Source organism: Lonchura striata, chromosome 2 (assembly GCF_050655825.1).
Source record: "Lonchura striata isolate lonStrDom1 chromosome 2, ASM5065582v1, whole genome shotgun sequence".
In the NCBI taxonomy this organism is placed as follows: Eukaryota; Metazoa; Chordata; class Aves; order Passeriformes; family Estrildidae; genus Lonchura; species Lonchura striata.
In genome coordinates, this window is record NC_140704.1 from 46,143,326 (window position 1) to 46,166,036 (window position 22,711).

The 22,711-nt window shown below is 33.4% G+C and overlaps 1 protein-coding gene across 7 annotated transcripts in view; it reads left to right on the forward strand.

Annotated features, from left to right (window-relative positions):
- Window positions 1-22,711, forward strand: part of BBS9 (Bardet-Biedl syndrome 9) — a 291,335-nt gene that overhangs the window by 47,104 nt on the left and 221,520 nt on the right. For 5 of the 7 annotated variants that reach the window (XM_085573314.1, XM_085573316.1, XM_021553256.4 and 2 more), the window contains 8 exons: window positions 2,703-2,884; window positions 6,060-6,136; window positions 8,254-8,307; window positions 10,161-10,263; window positions 11,209-11,313; window positions 13,312-13,326; window positions 16,932-17,072; window positions 19,238-19,333. In XM_085573314.1, the coding sequence (XP_085429440.1) occupies window positions 2,703-2,884; window positions 6,060-6,136; window positions 8,254-8,307; window positions 10,161-10,263; window positions 11,209-11,313; window positions 13,312-13,326; window positions 16,932-17,072; window positions 19,238-19,333 (773 nt within the window). The remainder of the gene's footprint in view (window positions 1-2,702; window positions 2,885-6,059; window positions 6,137-8,253; window positions 8,308-10,160; window positions 10,264-11,208; window positions 11,314-13,311; window positions 13,327-16,931; window positions 17,073-19,237; window positions 19,334-22,711) is intronic. The other 2 variants (XM_085573315.1, XM_021553255.4) reach the window with 2 other exon arrangements.

Here is a 22,711-nt window from a genome sequence, read left to right on the forward strand (position 1 = left end):
TGTATACTTCTGGGAAAAAATGTTAAGATTGTCCAAAGCTGTTGCTGGACAATTCTAGAAATTGTCTTGTTTTCAGAAGTTTTCTTTATCCTGTTGTAGAAAAAGCGCCTGATGCTATTTCTCTTGTTGTGCCCCCGCCACTTTAAAAAAAAAAAAAAAAGTCATTATTTGCTCTAATTTGATAGCAAAGAGTGGGGCAGTGCATTTGGTAGCATGCACTGCCTCAACAATTCCCCAATTTTAAAGACTTGGCTGCACCCCTGACTAATATGGCAAAGCTCCTTGCAAACATTTGGCAGGTGTTGACAAAATCCCAATAACATTGGGTGTAATTTGCATGCTTGCTAAGATTGTGTTGAGGTGCAAGTATTCATAATACTCTGTCTCCTAGCATTTCTCGTATTAGAGAACTCAGATCTGTCCCAATGTATTTGTTTCATGTGCCATCAAGAATTCTGAAAGTACAGGTTTGTGTTTTACAAAGCTTTTCAGACACAAGGAAATTAGGGTGGGTAGTTCTGCATGTAATTAAAAAACTAGACCAAATCCTGAGCAAAGAAACCAACAACAAATCAACAACAAATATTCAAGTAGTGAGGGAAACCAGGACTCATGCTTAGTTCCAGTTCCTGCTGATAGTTTACAGTTTGTCAGAAAGTCCCTTTAGGATGCAAGATCCAAGCTCACAGGGCACAAAAAGGTCATGACATTCACAGGATGGCTGCTAGCCCAGGTATTGGATATGTAAGTTGAAAATTGGTGGTAAGTCTTCCACTTATTTTTCTTCAAGTATTTGTTGGGGGAGTCTTGGCATCTCCAGCCTTATGGTGCTCCTCTTACCTTTTTGGTAGGGAGTGCTGAAAAATTGCATGTTAAAAGTTGCAGTGGTAGATGGAAGCTTTTCTGTAGCAGTAAGCAGTAGTCCCAAAAAAGAAGACTGTTTCTGTTTAAGATGAGTTTATATGGTAGATAAGGGGAACATTGTGCTTGAGCCCTTTAATGTGTGTTCTGTTCCAGAAGGCAATTCAGATTTGCATGTTCCAGCCTCAGCGAAGTGCTGACTAGATGTATCTGTTGTCCAAAAAACCCTCACAAGCTGTTTCCATACATTCATAATTCAACAAAGATTTATTTTTTTCACTGGGTAACAATTGCTTTCTGTAGAAAGAGAAAGCTTAAACTTACCTACAGCAATTTGTATATTGCCTAGTAGGGTCTTCATTCCTGTGTGCAGTTATAACTAAACAGAGTTCAGATGATCTCAGTTATAGCATAGTTTTTCCAGATTATTTGATTGCAGCTGTAGAACCACCATTGGGATTGTGGCCTTAGTGTGCTATAAAAAGACATTTTGAACAGTACAAGTGGACCATCAGTGATCAAAATTAATCTGTGATATCTGTTGGCTTTTGTAATTCCTGTTACCATGGAAAATTTTGGATTGAGGTTTTCTATATGTATGTCTTGGAGCCATGCTACAAGACTGTGTAGGAAACCAGAGAGAATTCTCTTTCTTTTACATAGCTACCTGCCTTTTTATTGTACTAGAGGAGGCCTTTGAAAGCTATCAGTGTGTGTATGTTAAAAGGATTTTTGTTATTTCTGTATGAATTAAAGTTGAATGCTCATATAAATTCAATATCCTACATGGGTTTAATTAGTGTTATAGTGAATTAGGTCTTCTTGTCCAAGTCACTTTTTATATCAAAGAATTAAATTTTATCTATCTTTGTTTTTTATGGCAGTTGTGTTTGATGCAAAGGCAGTATCTGCTATAAGGTATTCTAAGGATGGAGTAAGAGTAAATTACTGGCATGAATGTGTAATTCTGTGATTATGAAAGAGAATACAGGCTTTTAATTAAAAGTAGGCATTTTAAAAAATAAAGGGAAAGTTTATGCTCTTAGCATTTTCTGTTAACTTCTATGTTGTTTTTTTTACTGTTCAGTTTCTCTTCTGATAGGAGTAAGCTTCAAATTAAGCAAAATGCTGGCATTAGTCCCTGTTGTCTCATAGTTTGTTAAATACTTTCCTAAATCTTGCATTTATGTTGTAGAGATCAGATAAGCAAAATGAATGAGATTTTTGTAGGAGCAATGAGGTACTTTTCCCTTCAGAGAAAAGAGACTATAGTGTAGCTAATAAAACACTCACTTGTATTGCTTCAGAGGCGTGTAAGAGGGAATGCTCTGGATCTGTGTGGTTTCCTTTCAGATGGATGCTACAGGGAAGAGCCAGCCTGGGTTTGAAGCCAGCACAGTAGCTGCAATAGCAGCCAAAGAATTGGTTAGGGGAGCTATTAATACCATCAAAGCCCTAAAGCTGTCTTCTTTGTGAGCATCTTCCATCTGTTCATGATTTCTTCTAACCCCTCTCTTCTATTCCCCTTCCCTTCCCCCAGATGCCTTTTCCTGCATAGTAATCTAAATATTCATCCAACTTCAAAAGACTTAGATGGATAAATAGGTTGCAACTGCCTAGGCTATTCAGCTTGTTTGTTCTGATCCTTTCCATTACCTCTCCTGATTGTACAGATTCACAGATTCTGAGGGCCCTTTAGTCATCTAAGACAAATCCATTCTTAGGTATGATTGCACTAAGTGGGAGTAATATTAATGAAGATGTCTTAATTAAGGAACAAATATTGTTATTAATGTTATTGCTTCTGTGATTCTTCCCAATTTTTTTTTTTTTTTGTGCAGAGACTTGAAGGGTGTTATAGTCACTTTGAGTGATGATGGGCATCTTCAGTGTTCATACCTTGGAACAGATCCTTCACTCTTCCAGGCTCCTAAGGTTGATTCTAGGGAAATAAACTATGAAGAAATGAATGCTGAAATGAAAGAGCTTCAGAAAATCATCAGGGAGGCCACAAAAACACAAGGTATACTTCTTTCTTGTTTTATATTTTTACATACCCTTATCCACCTGACTTTCCTTTCAGCACTTCAAAATATTTTATTTTCAGACTTTACCCATAGTTACATTTATGTAGAAAACTTAGTATTTAAGAGAAATAAATAAAACCTGGATGGTAAAGCCCTGGGATAAAGGGTTTCTTCCTTTGTATTTTCATAATACTGTTGGAAGGTTAAAGTTGTTTACATCAGTTGCAGATAATTCTCACTAGTGCACGGGTTTGGAATAAAAACTGACAGTGCATGGACTACCCGAAGGGAAGAAAACTTGAAGAAATTCAACAATCTGATGTAGTTAGGCTTCGGAGAGAGTAAAAATATTGCCAAATTCTATTTATTGATACAAATGACTTTTTAAGTTATGAAATCAACAAAAAATGATTCCTTAAAAAGCAATTTTTCTGTTGGTTTGACTATTCAAAAGCATATTTGTAGAACACAGTGACATATCTGATGATAAATTCTGGAATTTATATACATTGCTAATAATGTGCATTGATTTTATTCAAGTAAAGGCATGTAATTTCTATAGAGATCCCTCAAAGTTTATGTTTTCATAACTGTATTTTTAAACAGCTTGGCTTGCACGGGGAATAAGAAGCATGTGATTTTAGAGGAAGCTATGGAAACATCGTCAACAAATAGAACAAATTAAATTTTTTTCTTGATGATAGATAGCATGTTCATAAAATGCATTAAAGAAATATTAATGGTTTTCAGTGTGGAAAAAAAAAAGTGAAACCTTGCAGTTGAAATTCCTAGAATTATTTATCTTCAGGCATGAGTTTGATTCTACAACACAAAGATGTTCTTTGTTTTGAAATTGCATGTAACTTCATCAATTATCATCATAGATTTATATCAGGATTTTAATTTTCTGAATCCAGTAATGTGTTATTTAAGCATATAGATGTGGATAAATTTCACTGATTTTTACCACAGACCATCCTTATGTGTATTTGACAATTTTGTTTGTCTATCATAACCAAAGGAAAGAAAAACATGACAGAAAAAACAAATCCATTCAAAGTGAATTAAGTTCAACTTGTTAGTTTCAACATGTTGTCTGGAAAATCCAAGGAGAGAGAAAGGAAGTGCAGCTGTCCTTTTAAAATTTTGTAATAACTGTCATGAATGATAAATTTGCTATGAATATTTTTTATTTTTTCACCATTCTTTTTTCTTAAATTTCTTTTCTTCCTCAGTTTGTCTAATCTGATCTAAGTGGTGTTTTCATATGAGTTTTTATGGATGCTCTTTTTGTTGTGGAGAGATGTACTAATGATGTTGTGTTTGGCTTTCTTTAACTGGATGTAACACTTGTACAAGAACATTTTTATACAACCAAACATTTTACTTATGAAGAATACCTGTCAATTTTGGATGTTTTGGCTTTGTTTCATTTTGACTTTTTTTTCCCTGAAAACTTTAGCTTGAACCTTGGTTGCAGTTAAGTTACGCCTAAGCACAATCTTTAAAATGACCTGTTGGCTTTCTTGTCTTTTGAATTTGTGCTTGTGCAGTCAGAACTTGTGTTGTTTTGAAAATATCTCCCCTTATATGGAAATAATTTTTCTTTGTTTCATTTTGACTTTCAGACGTGGAAGGTATTTTGAATTAGGTCATCGTTTTAAAAAAACCTTAGAGTAGTTATTTCCATAAATGTCTTGTATTTCTGTCCAGTGCTGACCATTAAACTGTTGAACTTAGGCTGTTTTATACATTTCAAAGGATAAGGATTTGCAGGATAAACTGATTAAATATTTTAAAATTTTAACTTAGACGAACTTAAATCTAATATTACTCTTGCATCAGTGTGGGTGACATAAGTGATGAAACGTATTCTGGCTCAGTTTAATAGTAACAAAAAGCTGATACTTATATGTAAACTTTGATTGTAATCTCTGTTGTACTTCTAATAGAAAAATGACTGTATGACAGAGGTTGCAACACTCTTAGCTTGAAGAAGCAACCAGAAGAGAAATGGTTAAAAAGGATAGAAAAAGAATGGACCCTGCTGAGCTGTATGTAATTGGCAGGACCAGTTCTTTGCAATTGTGGCAGTATGAAAAATTCCTAAACTTATTTTCTAGGTTGTATTGGAGAAATGTGTTTAGGTTTTTCTTTTCTCTCTTGTAGTTAAAGGAAGCATTTCTCTTTGAGCACAAGAAAATGAATACTTATTTTCTGTTTTCATCAAAATATCTCCCTTGACCTTCTTGTTAGAAAGGGATAATGTGCTGTCTACTAGTTCTAGGTAATTTTCAGGATTCTGTGTGTAATAAAATTCTTGCAGCTTTCTGAATGTGCTCATGCTCTCAGTTATTCAATTAATATATTAATTGCTTGTTTACATCAATGCTTTACTTGTTACTTTAGGATCTATATATTTCCCGTTCAGATTTTTCATTTTCCAATACATTTAGTATGTTAAAAAAGTCAAGTGCTTTTCAGAAAAATGCTAATACCCTAGAGCTGTACTTCTGAACTCTTAAGAGGTTATGTAATTCTTCAAGGTTTTTAAGGCTTTAATTTATATAATTTTATTTTTGCATGTGTGAATGGGCATAAGGTTTTGTATTACAGATTTTAGTGAGTTTGAAGCATTCTTTTGTCTTGTATGTTGATGGTCCTAGAAATCATCTGGTGACATATTTTAATCAAGCCACTTGTAATGGTCTATGCATAAACCTTTGATATACCTCTCGAGGCAGAGGAATTTTCTGAAGATTAGACTGTTAGACACAGAATCTTTATTTGTTTAACATATTCACTATCAAATTATTTAGATGAAAGTGCCATGAGATGTGTGATGTTATTTTGGAGGTAGTTATTCATTGTATATTGGCATAGGCATGTGAGGACAAACGTTTAAAAATACCTTACAACCTCTAAAGATCATGAGAATTAGGTGTAAAATCTTGTTAGAGAATGCATCCAAATATTTTTCATACATAAGTCAGAAACCCAGAATGAGATACAGGTTTAGGTTGTCTGTAGAAATCTAATTCTTTACGCTAGTAGGTATAGAGATCTAACTTTGAGACTTGATGCTGTTGAAATAGTATTGTTTTTAGGAATGTAGCTGAATGTTTCTTAAAGGAGAACTGATTTGCTTTTGCTTTTTTCTTTTTATTTCAGATATTTTGCCTGAATCTGAAAAACAGAGAGATGTAACTGTCACAGCAGAAGTTTCACCTGATTTGGATGAGGAATCTGTACGTACCTGTATAAAAAGGAAATTACTCTGAAAAAAACAGTTGATTTCAGATAAGTAAATAATGACTGATCATGCATAGTGATTACAGTTTGCATTTATGTGACTGAGCTTTATGGCCCACAGTTTTCCATCAATTAGCACCCACTTTTATTAAAGATTTTAACTAGAATTATTAAAATTATTTATTTGTCTTCTGTCCAGGAGACCTTTAGATTCTTGGCTAATCAAACATAAGTGAACAAGAACTCAGGGTCTGGAATAACTTTGTAGTGGTGAACAGTTGTAAACATTGGGGGAAACAGTCCCACGTATCACCCTTGGATCTTTTGAAGACAGAATACTCAAACCACTCAAGCTGCATTATAAGGAAGAATCTTTCCCCAACAAGCTGTCATTCAATATTCTTTGGTGTTACTTCATACTGTTTATTCATATTGTATACATATGTAGTTTACAAAAAATACTCAAAGTGGGATTTGGGAGAGCTTGTACATAACATACTTATACATACACCATACTTATTTCTCTAGAACATCTTTAATTGTCCATTTCTGGTCACTAGTTTTGGCAAAACTGATTTTTCACAGCTACTTACTGTTTAAAAAATACATAGGGATTATTTGATAAATGGACCTCTTTATAACATGTGCTTAGTGCTTGTCTGTGGAAAAAAAGCACAGTATGATATGGTCTTGGCTAGCTGTAATAATCTACTCACAACACTTAGAACTGTTAGGTGCAGAGAATGCTCTAATGCTGCTGTGTTCATTTGCTCAACCTTCCAGATGCAACTGGTCTGTTTTGTATGTGAGTAACTCAGTCTATCAGTCAAACCACAGCTTTGAATCTTTATCTGTCCATTTATCTTATTTTCCTGTGTGGTCAGCTTTTCTGTGGGTTCTTTCAGTAGCTGCCTAGGATGGAAAAATCTGATAAGATACTTTGTGGAGAAGGATCAGTAAGCAAGTGTAGAAATGATTTTAGGGCTTCTGCAGTTACCTTGGGAGCTACAGGATTTCTGAGTGCTTCTCCACTTGTGAAAAGATTGAAATTGCAATGTGTGTGACAAAAGCAAAGAGGATATAGAGTATTAAAATTGTGTAGATAAGCAAGTGAAGGATCATTCTGTTATTTAATGCCGTCTCCTGTGTGTGGTCTCTGATCCAGGAAATCCAGGTAATTTCTGAAAGCTGGATATGGTAAGGTTCCATTATCTTTATAACCCTACTATTGTTTCAGAATCAACCATGGTCACCAGAGAGCGTGACAAACCAATATGAACAGATCTGTCTTTTTTAGCTGAGAAAGGTGCACAATGTACAAATGAAAGTCCTACTTCTGGAACCCAGAGAGCCTACCAGCTTACTGACTTCTTACAAAGTTTGTAGATGTGGCCCTTATACTGTTTTTAATTTACTCTCTTATGATGAGAAGGTATAAGTTCAAATCCAGAATTTGATATTATAGCAAAAGTGGGAGAAGTGTTTCTTTATAATAGTTTAAATGGGAACATTTTCTTTAACTGTAGTGACTTACCTGTTTCAAAATAAAATTAAAATAGACCACAAGGTCAAGATAATGTTGAAGTAGATGGAATTGCCTATTGAAATAGAAATTATCAGGAGTATTGGAATATCTGTTAGAATTCTCTTTTGAAGTTTCAGGTATATTTCTGATTATAAAATAGTATGTGATGATTTTATAGTAGATGCTGTGTTGTGTATATAATATATTGGCAGATTGGAAGTCACCTTTCCCTACTGAATAGCAGAAAGTATTTCCAGAATTTGAATAAATATACAGTGAAAAGTAGTGTGCCAATCAAAACAGTTTAAATATTCATATATACATCAGAGTGTATTAGTTTCTTATATATACTACATTCATGACCTTTTGCTATCCTTTTTGCAGGGAATTTCAAATAGAGACTTCACATTTTCAGAAGGAACTCAGAGATGTGTTTTGTGTATTTTAATCTGTCATAGGAATGATAAGTCCTTTCATGTTAATTCTGTGTTTATCAAGTTGATGGTAGGAAAGTAATATTGCTTTTATTGTGTTTTCTTGTTCATGTGGAACATTGAATTTACTCTGTTTTCATCTTTTTCTTCACAGCAAGCCATTGACAGTGAGGTAAAAGCAGGGGCAGTACCATCAGTTACAGTAAAGGTACTGTGCCTAACTCAAACAGTAGTGTTTGAATAGTAGTGGCAAATTGCAACAAGCCTGTCACTTTCTGTATATTTCACTTAAAACATGAAAACTAGTGAAGTTTGAAATACAATATGTAGTTAATTTTTTTTTCTCCATAATTATGAAATTAAAAAAAAATCATTCTAGCAAGCCTTCTGCTACAGTCAGAAAGTGATTGCAGTTTTATTTTTGATAGGCTTATCAGTAAGCCATCACAGAAACATTATTTGGATGGAATGAAGTAGTTTTTGAAGTCATGAGACTGTTTTTTCCAATGGTGATAATCATTTGGTTACTCAAATGGGAAGTTTATAATCTTCAGGTACCTTTTTAGTAGTCAATAAACAAAAATAGACCTTCTTTTGTAAAAAGACTTTCATACCTTTAGCAATTAAAAAATGTAGGAAAATCTATTTAGAAAATTGCAATTCTTCACGAGAGCTGGTGCCTGTAACTAATTATAAAGAAAGTGTGTGTATGTGTGCACATGCATGTGTGTGCAAGCGTAGTTTTTCCTCAGTATTGCCTAAAAAGGATCATGACTTTTATTTCTGACTTTAGGATGATCTTCTAAGAATATAAATTGATTTTCATTTTTGAGAACCTTGAAAGTTTTCTTTCTGTCTAGAGTGAAAAATTCAGAAGGCAATGGAACTGTTTGAAACAGATTCTCTCAGAGTAGTGTGATTTACTTGTAGTTGGTCTAACATCTTTCTCTGTAACTTTAAGTGCTAAAAATGATACAGGATAAAACCTGATAAAGTCCATGATAAATCTGCTCAAAGAAGTTCAAATGAATTATGTATTTATATATTTCATAAACTTTTTGATGGGAAGACATAGTTGATTCCCTTCTTGTTTATGCATCTTGTACCTTTTAGTGAAACAAAAATAGTAAATGTAGGAGTTGCCACAAATTAAATTTCTTCTAGAATATTTTTACTGCAATAAGTGGTGTATTGTTAAAGCTAAATCAATGTTGATGTTAATTATGTTAAAGTAGTCAAAGCAGTTTCCTAACAGTTGAGTAATTTTATAAGTAATAATATTCTAAACTCATTTAACCTGGCTGTAGTGAGCTTCTTGGTAGAGCAGCAATGCAAAATAGGTAATATTATTAATATGGTCTCTGTCTATGCAGACCACATTCAGATCTCAGTCACCTATACTTTCATTTTAGATGTGAGTTAGGGATACTGTTTTGATACTCATTGGTTTTGCAGTGGAATAGCTGTGCACAATAGAAGCAATGAGGGACACTTTATGTTTAGCTGAGCTTTCATTATCTGGAGTTGTTGTGCCAAGTATCCTGTATATTTTATTATTTTGTTTGCAGTGAAAAAAACAAAATAAAACTTGAGGTTATTCAGAAGACTATGCATTACTCTTTGCTGTTAAAGGAAGTAATTTCTTTGGTTATCTCTGCTTTTATTCCTCTTAGGTTGTTGTTTTTACTATAATCACCTAAAAATACAAAGTTTTATATTTGTTTGCATTAGAATGAATGCTCATGGCACTTGAAAGGTCTTAAGCCCTCAAATAATACTTTAGTTTAGTTTGTCTTGGGTTAAAGTTACAAAGAACATGAGAAATCCTCTCAGGTTTTTGTAATCTTGAAAGTTACTGTGTATCATTATTGGCTGTGAGTAAATAAAAATTGTAAAATGAAAATACTTGTTTTGAAGTTGAAATTTCAAGTCCTTAAGTGTTGTTGCTGTATTGGGTTTTGCAGATTTTTGTATCTTTCTGTTGGTTATGGATTTTTTTTTTCTGCTGTAGAGATTAATTAGTTGCTTCCTTTAAATACTTCTGTATGTCCCTTGATCTAGATAACAATTCAGAGCAGAGTGACTGCGCAGAAGCCCAGCCTGGCTGTGTGTGTGCAAGCTCCATTAGCAGTGACCTGTGACCAGTTTGTCTTCAATGATTTAGGTAAATTATGGCAGTATCCTCACAGCTGTTGTATTATTCTGTTAATTTTTCTGAGGTTTGGAAAGGTATAGCCCAGCCTCTGGTGAATGCATTATTGCAGATATACAGCGGTTAAAGCAATTACAAGTTTGCCTTACCTGCACTCAACAGCATCTAGACACTGCTTGGTGGAGAAGATGAAGTAGGAAAGAGTGGTGCTGTTTCCTTGGTTGTGGTATGATGTGTGACAGGTGAAGAGAGACAGGGTGGCAGCTTCATGATGGAGGGAAAAAAACCCCAATTATTCTGCTGGGTTAATTTGTTTTGCTGTTATTTCTGTCTGTGAAGAAATGCCAGTCTTGATCTACAAACAGGGACAGTAAGTTTGTCAGTTGGGGAGCAGTCTATCATGTGTTCCCAAAGTAGCATCAGCTGTTTGGGGATCCTAGCTTTTTTCAACTCTGTTGGTAAGACTGCAGATGGGGTTGCCTTTAAGACTACGTGGAGGTAAAGTTCAGACAAGTATGCCTGCTGCTTCAGTTGGAACTGCAGGCCATTTCTGCTCTGAAATGCGAAGTAATAGTCTCTGTTGAAACAGGGCTTTACTAACTGCTACTCTCATTTGAAGGGGCAGTTCTTATATTTTCTCAACATGTGACAGGAGCAAATGGCTTTGTAAAATACTAAAATTACAATGACAATCTCATTTAATTTTAAATTCTCCATGTTCAGTGTGCTGAATTGTTTTATAGGTTATGCTTTAAGATACTTGGAGGCCCTAGTTTGTCTTTTACAAATTTAGGATTAAAAAAAAAAAGCAGTACAGTGATTTGTATAGTGATCTGATAAAGGCAAACTACTAGGGAAACTAACATAATTTAGTAGAATAATTCTCAAAGTGCTAGAAAATATGCTGCTTTCATTTGGATGCTCCTATTAATTAATTTAATTTTGTGTTATTTTTAGAACCAGATTCATCTGAAACTGTGGTCCTGTCTGTCTTTTTGAAGGAGAATTGTTCTCCACCAGAACTAGAAGGAACTTGTATGGTTTCATATAATATACCAACAGGTAAGCCACTGGAGACTTGAAAGTGATTTGCCTTTTTTATGAGGCCTTTTCCCCTATGTATTTCTTATAAATGTTATTTTGAAATATACTAAAGGCAGTAGTAATTAAAGAAATAATGTTTATCTAGTCTTCAGTTTTAATATATTAATATTAACATATTAATATTAATATTTTTTGTTGCATTAATTTGTGTAATTGGTTTTACAGAGGTAAAATCAGAAGCTTATTGCTTGAGAAACAGCTGTACCAGCTTTCTCACCCTGTCCTATCAATTTGTTTCTGTTCTGCTCCACCTCTTGGAGTGAGAAGTTGATTACATCTTTGATTATTCACTCTTCTTGTCTGCCAACAAATGTGACGATAATGCCTCCCCACAGGGAATGAGATCTGAATAAGCATTGGGAGTGATTATTCCTCACTTCCTTTTTAACAGATGAACATACTCGTTCCAAATAATAAACTAACCCCAAGAAATGGAAACCAACTTGTTATTTTATGATGTTACAGTGTCCTAGTGATAGAATATGTAAATTTATTCTGCTATCCATAACTGAAGATTTACTAGCTTAATGTTCTACACACAGCCTTGTGAATGTGTCAGGCTACTGAGAAGCTGTATTTAGGCAGGGCTTCTGTGTTAAATGCTGCAAAAACCAGTTCAAGCTGTCAGTTCTTCACTTCTTGCTACTTGGCTTTGCTCCTGCACCTCCTCCCCTGTTATGGTCATACAGTCACCAGTTGTTTCTCAGCCAGATTTGCTGATTTGGCTCACTGTGCAAAGACAGAGCTGTGCCAGCACAAATGGAGTAGATTGGCATGAAAGAAGTGCATGTGTACTGAGGGCTTCTATGAAGAGCGGTGGTCTTGAGTACCTTATCCTAGATCCACACTTTTATGTAAATATTTTCTTTGTATCACTTCACACTTGAAACATTGTGTTTATGATGGTAGTATCAGCTGTATCATTATTTCTAGAAAAATAATGAAATGCTTGTTTTTAAAGAAAAGGAAGCCCTCCCTTTTAACTGGGATCCTGCAGGAACAGTTTGTACAACTTCAGTCCCTCTGTCCTGTGATTCTGACTGTGTATTCCTCGTGAATGAGATGTTGTGCATTCATAACTGTCCAAATTAGTGATGTGGTCTTAGACAGGTTTTTGGAATGACTGAATAGGTAGAACAGTAGTGAGTGTCTTGGATCCTCTGATTTTGAAAACTTGCTTTTTGTTTTGTTTGTCTTGTTTCTATAATTTTGCTTCCTAAGACTGGAAAATAAATGTATAATTTCTTTCAGGTAATGCTAATAAAGCTTAAATTTGTATTTTAGATATTGAGTTGGATTTTGCAACCCTTTTGGTTAGGGAAGTAAGAAAATCTTGCATCTTGAATGTGTTTGATGGTATACATTCTATTAAAAAAAAAAAACAAGCAGACATGACATCTAACAGAATTATAGAAACTGAAGAATAAATTTTAAAGCCCATCTTTGGTGGTTGAATTTAGAAGATTTCTAAGTAAAGGAATATAATTAGGGTTAGGGCTAAAATGTGCTAATTTTTTTATATTTAAATAATTAATCTGAGATAATTCTTGGAATTACATACAAATACTAATGTTACTTGGAAGTCAAATCCTTAAGTGTAATACACTAGTAAACAAACTTTTAGTGCTTTTGTGACTTCATTTTATCTGAACAGAGACTGTTTCCTCTTTAGTTTTTTTAAGATATCCGGATTTGTGGCCAAATCACTCTTCAGTCTATCTCTGTGGGATTCAGACAGCTGAAGCTTGATGAGTCAGTCACTTGGATGAGGTTGCACTATTGATGAATGTAGTTTCATGGTTTTGGCTAGTATTACGTCTTTATATATTGTCTACTTAACAAATGTGGCTTAAGTTCTTAAACCCCTGTTATATTTCCTTTTTATTTTTTTTTTTTGTTTTAGTAATATTTCATGTATTTTTTTCCCCTTTTGTCCTGTTGCTGCTCATATGACAGAGCTCAATCCTGAAGGTGAGTGAATGCAAAATATGCAAAGTTTTATGAGTGGCAGTGTATGATAAACAGATTTGGAAGGGAGCTGTTATTTTGCCTATTATTTATATAAGTTCTTATTATTCTTGGTTTGATGCTATGAAGCTGTGGGTATAGAGAATAGAAGGTCATAAGGACATTTCTTGGTGAAGCACACTGCACTTTCTCATTTATAACATGGGAATTTTGCATAAGTATTAAGTTCCTTGTACACTGAGCTTGGAAATTGGAAACAACTATACTTTCTTTCTTATATCTGTTTTTTCCCTTATATCTGTTTTTTTTAACAGTTAGGCAGCTAAATTATATCTTTGGTACAACTGAACGAGCAATTAGGCATTTATGCTGTTTGGGCTGAGTAGCTCTGAGAATGATGTCACAACGTCTTCATTCCAATTCCTATTGGAAACACCGTATTCAGGGCTGCAAGGCTGCTTTCTGTCTGAGACTACCAGCAGTACAAAACTTAGCTGTGATTGTGGTAGATACAATTCATGGAAAAGGTACAATTAAGAGACAAAAAAAGACTGGAAAATTAGCTTTTGTGTATACAGACTGAAAAAAGAGAAGGGTGGTTTTTGCAGTGTAGTTGTAGATGTGTTGAAAAGATGCAATGCTTGTAGAAGACATTTTATGAACTTTAAAAATAAACATATTAAATACACATTCCGTCATGTTTTGAGAAGGTAAAAAAGTTTGTCATAGATTTAGAGAACAACTGAAAGGGAGTTTGAAGTTTTGCAGTTTTTCTAAACAAAAGTTATAGATGAGTATATTTGAGGTATGTTTTTCAATACTTATGCTCTTTCGAGCTTACTAAGTGCAGTAAAAAGAAGCAAGAAGGCAACTGTTACAGTTCCTCTTCTTTTCTGCTTCCTGGATATTTCAATGAACCTTGAGGTGTTGTTCAGGAAGTAGGTGCTCAAAACATCTCAGTAAGATACTGCTCTTGACAAGAAGAACTTACTCTGTGGCATGTTTCTGCTAGACAAAGTAATTAAAAAAATTAATGATCAATGAACTGTATAAAAACAAGTGTATATAGTTTGAAAGAATACTATTCTAAATATGAATATTGGATTTTTGTTTTAAGAAATATCAAAACAAGATGAAAACCTTATCCTGAAGAGAATATTGCAGAGCACTGTAAACTTTGTAGAATTGTCTGTGACCTTTTTTGGGTTACTGTGGGATACATTGCACTGCATAAACTATGTAGTAATATAGTAAATTATATATATATATAGTTACATAGTAAAGTATATAACTATATAACATACATAAACTATAAACTCAGGGTCATCAATAACAGAGCAAATTTAATTATCTGAATATTTAACATCCTAAATTGAGACATCTGAATTTTAATACTTTTTATCATGCTTGTTAATGTTGTTTCAAATATAACTAAATGAATGCATGAGGAATTTAGAAATTAAATAGTATCTACAGGGCATGTGACTGTTTCATTACTTAAGTGCATAGTATGCCTTTAAATACTAGTACCTTATGAAGTAACAGTAAACATCATCTGTTTTTTCAGATTAGAGGAGAATCTGAATTTTTATTTCCGTTTTTTTTCCTTCATTACAGTACTAAAATTGTGTATCGCACAAAGTATCACAACTCTAAATGAAGTGAGGTGAATTGCTAGGCAGAACATCAACGGGTTGAAGAAACTGTGATTCCCACATATGGCTACTACTTTATATTTTGTTACTACCATTTAAAATTCTGAAATACTCTGAAACACTTCCCAACAAGTTTTCACTGTAGTGATAAATTTTGTTGCAGCTTTTTGGTTTGTTTTTCTTATATGTAGCTGTTTTGGATTAATCAACTAGAGATCTCCCCAGTCTCCTCCAAAAGCTAGATAATACTTGATTTAGTTTTGATTTGACCTTTGTCTGAAATATTGAAAAGTTATGTTTATGATGAGGCAGACTGACAGCAGACTATGTAGAAGAAGCTGGTCTGAAAAAAACAAGAAAAGTATGATGTTTTAAATATAAAAAGATATTAAAATCTTTTTGCCTACTTTTGCTACTAATTTTTTCCTCTTGATAAGTCTCCTGATCTAAGTTCAATACTAAGATGTTTGTTTTATGTTGTCACCAAGAAAAATTTTACTTTTCCCATCAGATGATGAAGATACAGTTGAATGAATCATTCTGACAGATCGTGGGTTTATTTTCAAGTATTCCTTTAGGAATTTTACTTGGAACCTGGAGATACTCTAATTTTGAAGACCTGTCTTCAATTTGAATGAGTCTTCTGCTCAATTTTCTATGATTTTATATTTGTAAGCTGCCACAGAATAATTACTTGGAGGCATTATCAGCCAGCCAAAACAGCTTGTGAATTTATAAGCATGGAATAATCTGAGCCTTATGGTAGCATTTTTTCCCTGAGATGGGTCTTAGAAGTATTTTTTTCAATGGAAGAAATCTGAGAAGCAGCAAACAAACAAAATTACTAGCAAAATGGGTTGCAGGGATGGATATTGAATGTTTGAGCTCAGTTTTTATCCTCTATGTATATACCTCTGTGTAGCTATCATTTTCATGACTTTTCTAACAGTAGCTTACTTTGTTGTCTCTAAAAATCTATTTTGTTAAACAAGGTTTTCCTGTAGGTGCTTCATCAAAAAATGTTCTTAAAAATCCCAACTCTCAACAGGGCATATAGTCCATATTTCATAGCAATGAGCACTTTTGCCTTTTTCATAGAACATACCAGGCAATTGCTGACATGCCAGCATTTTGAAACAATATTTATATCTGAGAAAATTTTTGACACATTCAAATGTGTTTTCTTAATGTTAGTGTTAAAAGCTTTCTCTTTCTTCCTGCACCATTCTGATGAAATTGCTTGTGATAGTAGATCCCAATATTCAGGGCAGTAGTCAGTTTGTTCTACAGTTCTGTTTTATTATGATGCAATACGTTGAAAGATAGAATTTAATGTACATTTGGGTAATAACTTCCATGGGATACATTCTTTTTCTGAGCCACAAACCTCTGGCAGAAAATATGAAGGTTGCATAGATGTTATTTAAGAGTATATAAAAAAAGAGTAAATATACTCATAAAAAGCATTTGGTTTGTGATATTCCTGATGAAAATGTTGATGCTTCAATTCTGTATTTGAAGCATCAGGAGTAATCACAGCTATTGTTTATGTCTAAGTGGTATTGTTAGTCTAGAGCATTAAATAAATCTAATCTTCATTGCATGTTAATTAGTATATGTATAGTATGCAGTAGTTTTGTTAATAATTCTTGCTTTCCCATCCATATAAAAATGTTCACTTGAGAAGGTAATTAGAAGTGGTCAAATTTAAAGATACTTTAGGTGGAAAATTTTAAGAAAAATGAGAATTTTATATATTTATAGATATTATAAATATATATAATATTATATATTTATATATTATATTTATATATTTAAGAAAAATGAGAATTTTGGTTTTAAGACATTCCTTAATCACATTAAATATCTTATACCTCTTTGAGGACAGTGGTATGAAGTATCCTGTATTCAGAATGTGGAAATGAAAAATGAATGTGTGTTCTTTCATTTTAGGAATACCAAGAGTTTCACAGTGTAACTTCAGTCTGCCTTTGAAGTTAGTTTGCATTCCAGCTCAACCTTCCAAATCAGCAAGCCACAAGATAACTATTGATACCAACAAACCTCCCATCAGTTTTATCACCATTTTTCCAGGTGGGTTTTTAAATATAAAAGGTGGTGTTTGTCCATGTGAAGTAATGAGGTAATTAAAAAATCTTATGTTAGTATATTAAGAAATACAGTTTGAAAGACTTGATGGCATAACATTTCATCAAGAATACACCTGGGGTGGTGTATACCTATCTCTGGTAAAACCGCAGATTTCTTTACATGGTATAGATCTAATTTTTATGTAATGCAGAAAATAATTTTACATAAAATTGTTTTAGCAGTGTTGTAATGAGGAAATCGTGGGCATTCATTTAAAAAAAGGTGAGCAGGGCAAAGCAGAAGTGGTAAATGTTGTATGTAAGGGGGTACAGTTGCTTTGGAGGATGACTTGTGGAGTATTTGATGTATCAGTTTGAAGCTGATTATATTAAGTAATTTCAGTAGCCTTCTTGACCCAAAAAGAAGACTTTAACATATTATTATTTTCTGATGTACAAACCTGAACTATGTTCTCTATTCAGCATTATATTAAAGTAGCATGAAGAAGAAATTCATTTCCACTTAGGACTGGAAGAAGAAGAATGAAATTGAGTACCATAAAGTGTAATGTTAAGAAAATAAGTTTTGCTGTAATTATGTGCTCACAACTGGAAGAGAGAGGAGGTGGAAGTTACCACAGGACTACTCTGTGGTACAATATGTTGTAATCATAATCAAACAAATAAAAATTGAGGATGCATTACACAAAATGTTTCCATGCAGGAAATCAATATCATGTTACTGTGCACTGGCAAACTGAGTGCTAGTTGCTGATATTAATTAAAATATAATGTATAAAACTCAAAACTGTAGAAAAATATTATCTAGCGATTTCAAGAGAATTAAAAAAGTGACTCATTTAGCTTAATAATAGACAGGCAAAAAAAAAGGTAATACAGTTGACTTCAGTAAATATTTGTGGCTATATCAGGGGTCTAGATGATCATATTAGCACAAGAAGAAACTAATCAACAGGGTTTATAAAGTGATTGTGAGTAAGTTCAGTCTGGCAGTGATTAAGTTTTAGAAATTCAGATGACTAAGGTTCTGGAACAATTTGATGATAGCTATTTTTAAGGATTTTTTAAAGGATATGTTTAAGAGTAGTATTCTTAAGGATTAGCTGCATCTCTTTAAGAGCTTATATAATATGTTTTAAAGCAGTGATGTAGGATTTGTTGGTGTGTTACTTGTTGTTGGGTTTTGTTGTTTTTTTTTTTTTATGATTTTTTTTGTAGCATGGATCTCTTAATTTTAAGGATAAATATAGCTTCTCTCTCAATTGTATGTGCAAAATTTTTTCTTCAGGGTCTCTATTTTGAGGTTTTAGTAATGGGCTTCCATTATGGCTAAGCAATAATGCTTTCAGAATACCACATTGTATTTTATTTTTAGCCTAGGGATGCATTGTTGAGAATACAGAACAAAGCATAGGACCAAGAAGGTATTAAAATGTTCTGATTTCTGTTCATTCCATTTACAGTGATTAAATAAAGAGTATGCTGTTTATTATATTTATTATTATGGTGTAATTTTTTGAACAATCTTGAATTGGTGAATGCAATAAGAGTTGTATCTCCTTCTGTTTTGCCTTGTTTTCAGGAGAAGTAGTGGGAGTAGTGGTGACCAAGATTAGTTTTAAAAATATGGTATTCTATAATTAAACCTTTTAAACTGATATAATCCACTACATGGAATGAAAAGAAAGGTGGACATGGATGGACTTTGCAGAGTAGCTAGTTTTAGCAAGCTGGATGTTTGTTTTACTCTGTACTAAAAGCTAAAAAGAGAGTGAACTTAAGCATTTTAATGATAATTTCTGCAAATGTTTTGCATAAATAACTGAATTAAAGGTAGCCTTGCATATGGTGAAAGTGCAGTTTTTTGCTGTATACTAGTTGCAGTTATTTTAGAATATACATACTGATCTCTGGGAAACCAACTTTTTGTTTTCAGGCTGGGGAAGGGAAACTGTGTGGCTCACATTCCACCTGTGAATGAAGGAAGGGTGTACCAAACTGGTGATACTTGTTACTTTTGAACCCTAAGTAGGGAAACAATCTCATTCAATTGCTTGTGCAAAGACTGATATAGTCCTGGCTATGGATTGAGGTTTGCCGAATGCCAGGGTCAAATTACAGAAAATGGTATTTAACTTTCTTTTTCAGACTTTGTTGATCCGTCTGAGGGTGACCAAGCAAATGCTCTGGGATTTCAGTTTTTAGCTGGTTCAAAAACAACTCTTCTTGCTTCAAAAACATCACGTAAGTTCTATCAGTATTAGATTCAAAGAAGCCTGATCATCAGTTAGAATATGTACAAAATGAGAATATGGCTCATAAAAACAAGGATAATCAGTGTTTGAAAATTAATGCAGGAGTTTCAAAGTATTAACTGATGGTTTCTTATCTCCTTTCAAGAATAAAATTGTATAACAAAAAATCATACTCAAAATATACCACACTACAGTGGTAGTTCTCTGAAGAAATTTAGTTTTCTTAAAGCTTTTAGCAATGTTTTTATTCATAAACTAATACTGTCATTATCATAATGGAAAAACCTCTCATCTTAAAGGAATTTCAACATCTGTGTTTGGAATTAGTCACCTACTGAAATTTTTGAAAGGGATTAAAAAGCAAGTTTCTAACTTTCCACTGACTTTGAGTAATCTTTGACTTAAATTAGGCATCGGACCCTACTTGCTTCTCTACATCTGAGTAAAATGCCCATCTCTTCTCTTTAGGTGTTTGTATATCTTTGTAAGTAAGAGATTATGGATTCAAGAGCCTTCTTATTATGGTTACAGAGTGTATGAACATACATACAGATATGCTGTTACCTGGTCCAATATCTCTTGTATAGGGCAGTTTGTGATTTAAATAGTCCTGTTCTAACCACCTGAATTTGAGCTCTTTGAAAGAGATAGGTTCTCTTAATTTTCAAGAGTTTATGGTCTTACTCTATACTACTGCTCAACTTGCTAAACTCTTTCCTGGCATGTGCCTTGGAACCAAATAAGTTCAATTGTGTTTAGCATTTTCCATGCCAGCAGAGCACAAAGTCTTCATTTAATACAACAGACTACAAATTGAAAAGCTAGAAAAGCAACTGTGCACTGCAGAGTGTTCAATTTGAACACTGTGTGAATGCTTTGTGGAAAGTGCTTTGAGTAAAATATCACCATTTGGTTTGTCAATGGGAAATTTTTTTAACACCGAGATAATAGTCCCCACTGTTTTTGGAAATCCGTATTTGAGATGGGCTAAATAAATATTGATGGGGTCAGCTGTGAGTTGTGAGATAGGATCTAATGTAATCATATGTGTTAAAAATAGAAACCATCTGGAGAGTAATTTTCATTGTATCAAGCATAATTTTACATTTCTATGGATCACATCCATCTGTATTGTTTTTTGTATGCATTATTTAAATGCTGTTTTATTGTTACTTTGTTTTTAATATTTCTTTGAATAGGAGATCTTAAACAGATTTAACTAAGCTAGAAGTGCAATAATAGTTTTGAAAAACCAAAGAATTGAAAGGATTTACAAATAACTTTTTCTGGATTGCAGTTTAAATCTTTGATTTAGACTTTCTTGCATAGTTGTTAAATCTGATTGTTCTAAGGACGAATTTGTTTCTGTCTAATGAATATATTTTAGTTTCTACTGAAGGCCATAACTTTTAATCACGCACACCTCTACCCCCAGTCCTCAATCTTTTCCTCTTAGGTTTGTTTATTCACCAGCTAGGAATGACACTTGCAGTATTGGAATAAACTTTCCCACACTGCTTTACTTGTGAAGCTCCTTTGTTAAATGAACTTCACAATATCTGTTTCTCTTAGTGTGGCTACTCATTTAATGTGTATGGGAATCCTAACTTTAGAAAACAAATGAGTAGTATGATGTCACTTTCTATGTTAGCAGCCTGTTTCCAGCATCCACTTCATGCATTGAACTGAGTTGGTTAAAGAAGGTCTTAAGGGAAATTTGCTCATTTGAAATGTTACCTAACTAAAACTTATTTAAGGGCAAATATTTGTGAAAACTCTGACAGTCAAGCATAATTCAGAATATTTTTATAAACAGAGACTATTGATAATACAAAAGCATTGTTTGGTTGAGTATCATGATACTGAAATGCTTGTGCTTGACTGAACAGATCTTCCGTGAAACTAATGAATGTAGATGAAATGATGTATTATTTGGTAGGTACTTACTCTGCTATGTAGCACTGAGTTTATACTTTGTAAAAGTGCTTACATAGCGTTTTAACTGAGGAAATGTTCTTCAAAAATAAACCTCTATGTGTCAATACATTTTGGCTAGAAGTAATGATGTTTCAGAAAAGAAAAAGAAGTTTTTAAGGTCAAGCCTTATTTCTGGTTTTCCATGAAAGGAGTTTATCATGGACAATGGAAGAAGACCTCTTTTTCCAATATTCCTTATCAAATGGACCTTAAGTTCTGAATGGGAAGAGCTGCATGTAGCAATGAAGCTTGTCAGGTTCAGTTGAGTTTCGTTGCTGAAGCTGCAAACAGAAGCTATATCTGTTTTCATGTTAGTTTTTAATTCTATTAGCTAATCCATTTTAACCAGTGTAGCAATTAAAGATATTACTTCAACTTTTCAAGACTGCTGCAAAGAAGCCCAGACTGAAGTACATCTTGACAGAAAATATGTATTAAACAGTAGCTTGCACCAGCTAGATAAAGACTATAAGGCATTTTTTTTTTGGCTGAAATTTTTAAAGTTGTCTTTTAATCAGAGTGTAAGGAAGACTTGACTGCTAACTGTGGCTAGGGTGTTTTTCTTCTGATGTGGGTTTCCTAACTTAGAAGTGAGCTGAATCTTCTAAAGTTCCTACTGGCAGAATAGCTACTCTTAATGCTGGTTCTATTTGGACAGCCTGTTGTAGTGTGAAAAGACTTTGTAATCTAGTTAATTTATTGGTGCCCATAAGTTTCCTGGTTTTCTGATAGAGAAATTTCTGAAAATCTGTTGTAATTTTCTGTAAAGGAGCTTTTTTTAACAGAAAGACTAATACAAGTTGGTTAACCATCATAAAATCATGGCATGAAGAGAAGCACAGTTATTTCTTTTTTCTTTTTCACTATATTTCTGTTTAAAGCATGTGTTTAGTTTAACAACAGATTCTCAGTTTTATAATGTTTCTAAATCTAATTTTTCTTTTTTGAGAGTTGGAAGATCACATAAAGCAAATGGCTGCAATGTTCTCTACTTGGGCCGTGGTAAAATTAGATTGTGTTTGTATTGACCAACAAACAGTGTATGGAAACTAAATGTGCAATTTGGAGGAAATTAGTTTTGTCAATTTTAAACCATTAATGTATTAGATATGTCAATTATAAATGGAATGACTGTTGATTTGGCCTGAAAACCTCTGAGCTAATTTCCATCAAGGAAAAAATCACTTAAGGCAAAGTATGATGATGCATCTAAGTAAGTCTAGCTATTACATTGTGAATGTTTAAAAAATGGCTATTAGGTCGAATGCTATCTTTAGCAGATGGTGTTTTTTTCTTTAACAAGCATGTTTTTAAATAAAACTTGCTTCTTTCCTGTTACACTGTAAACAGAATTTGTCATTTGGTATTCAGTGAAATACATATCCTGGGA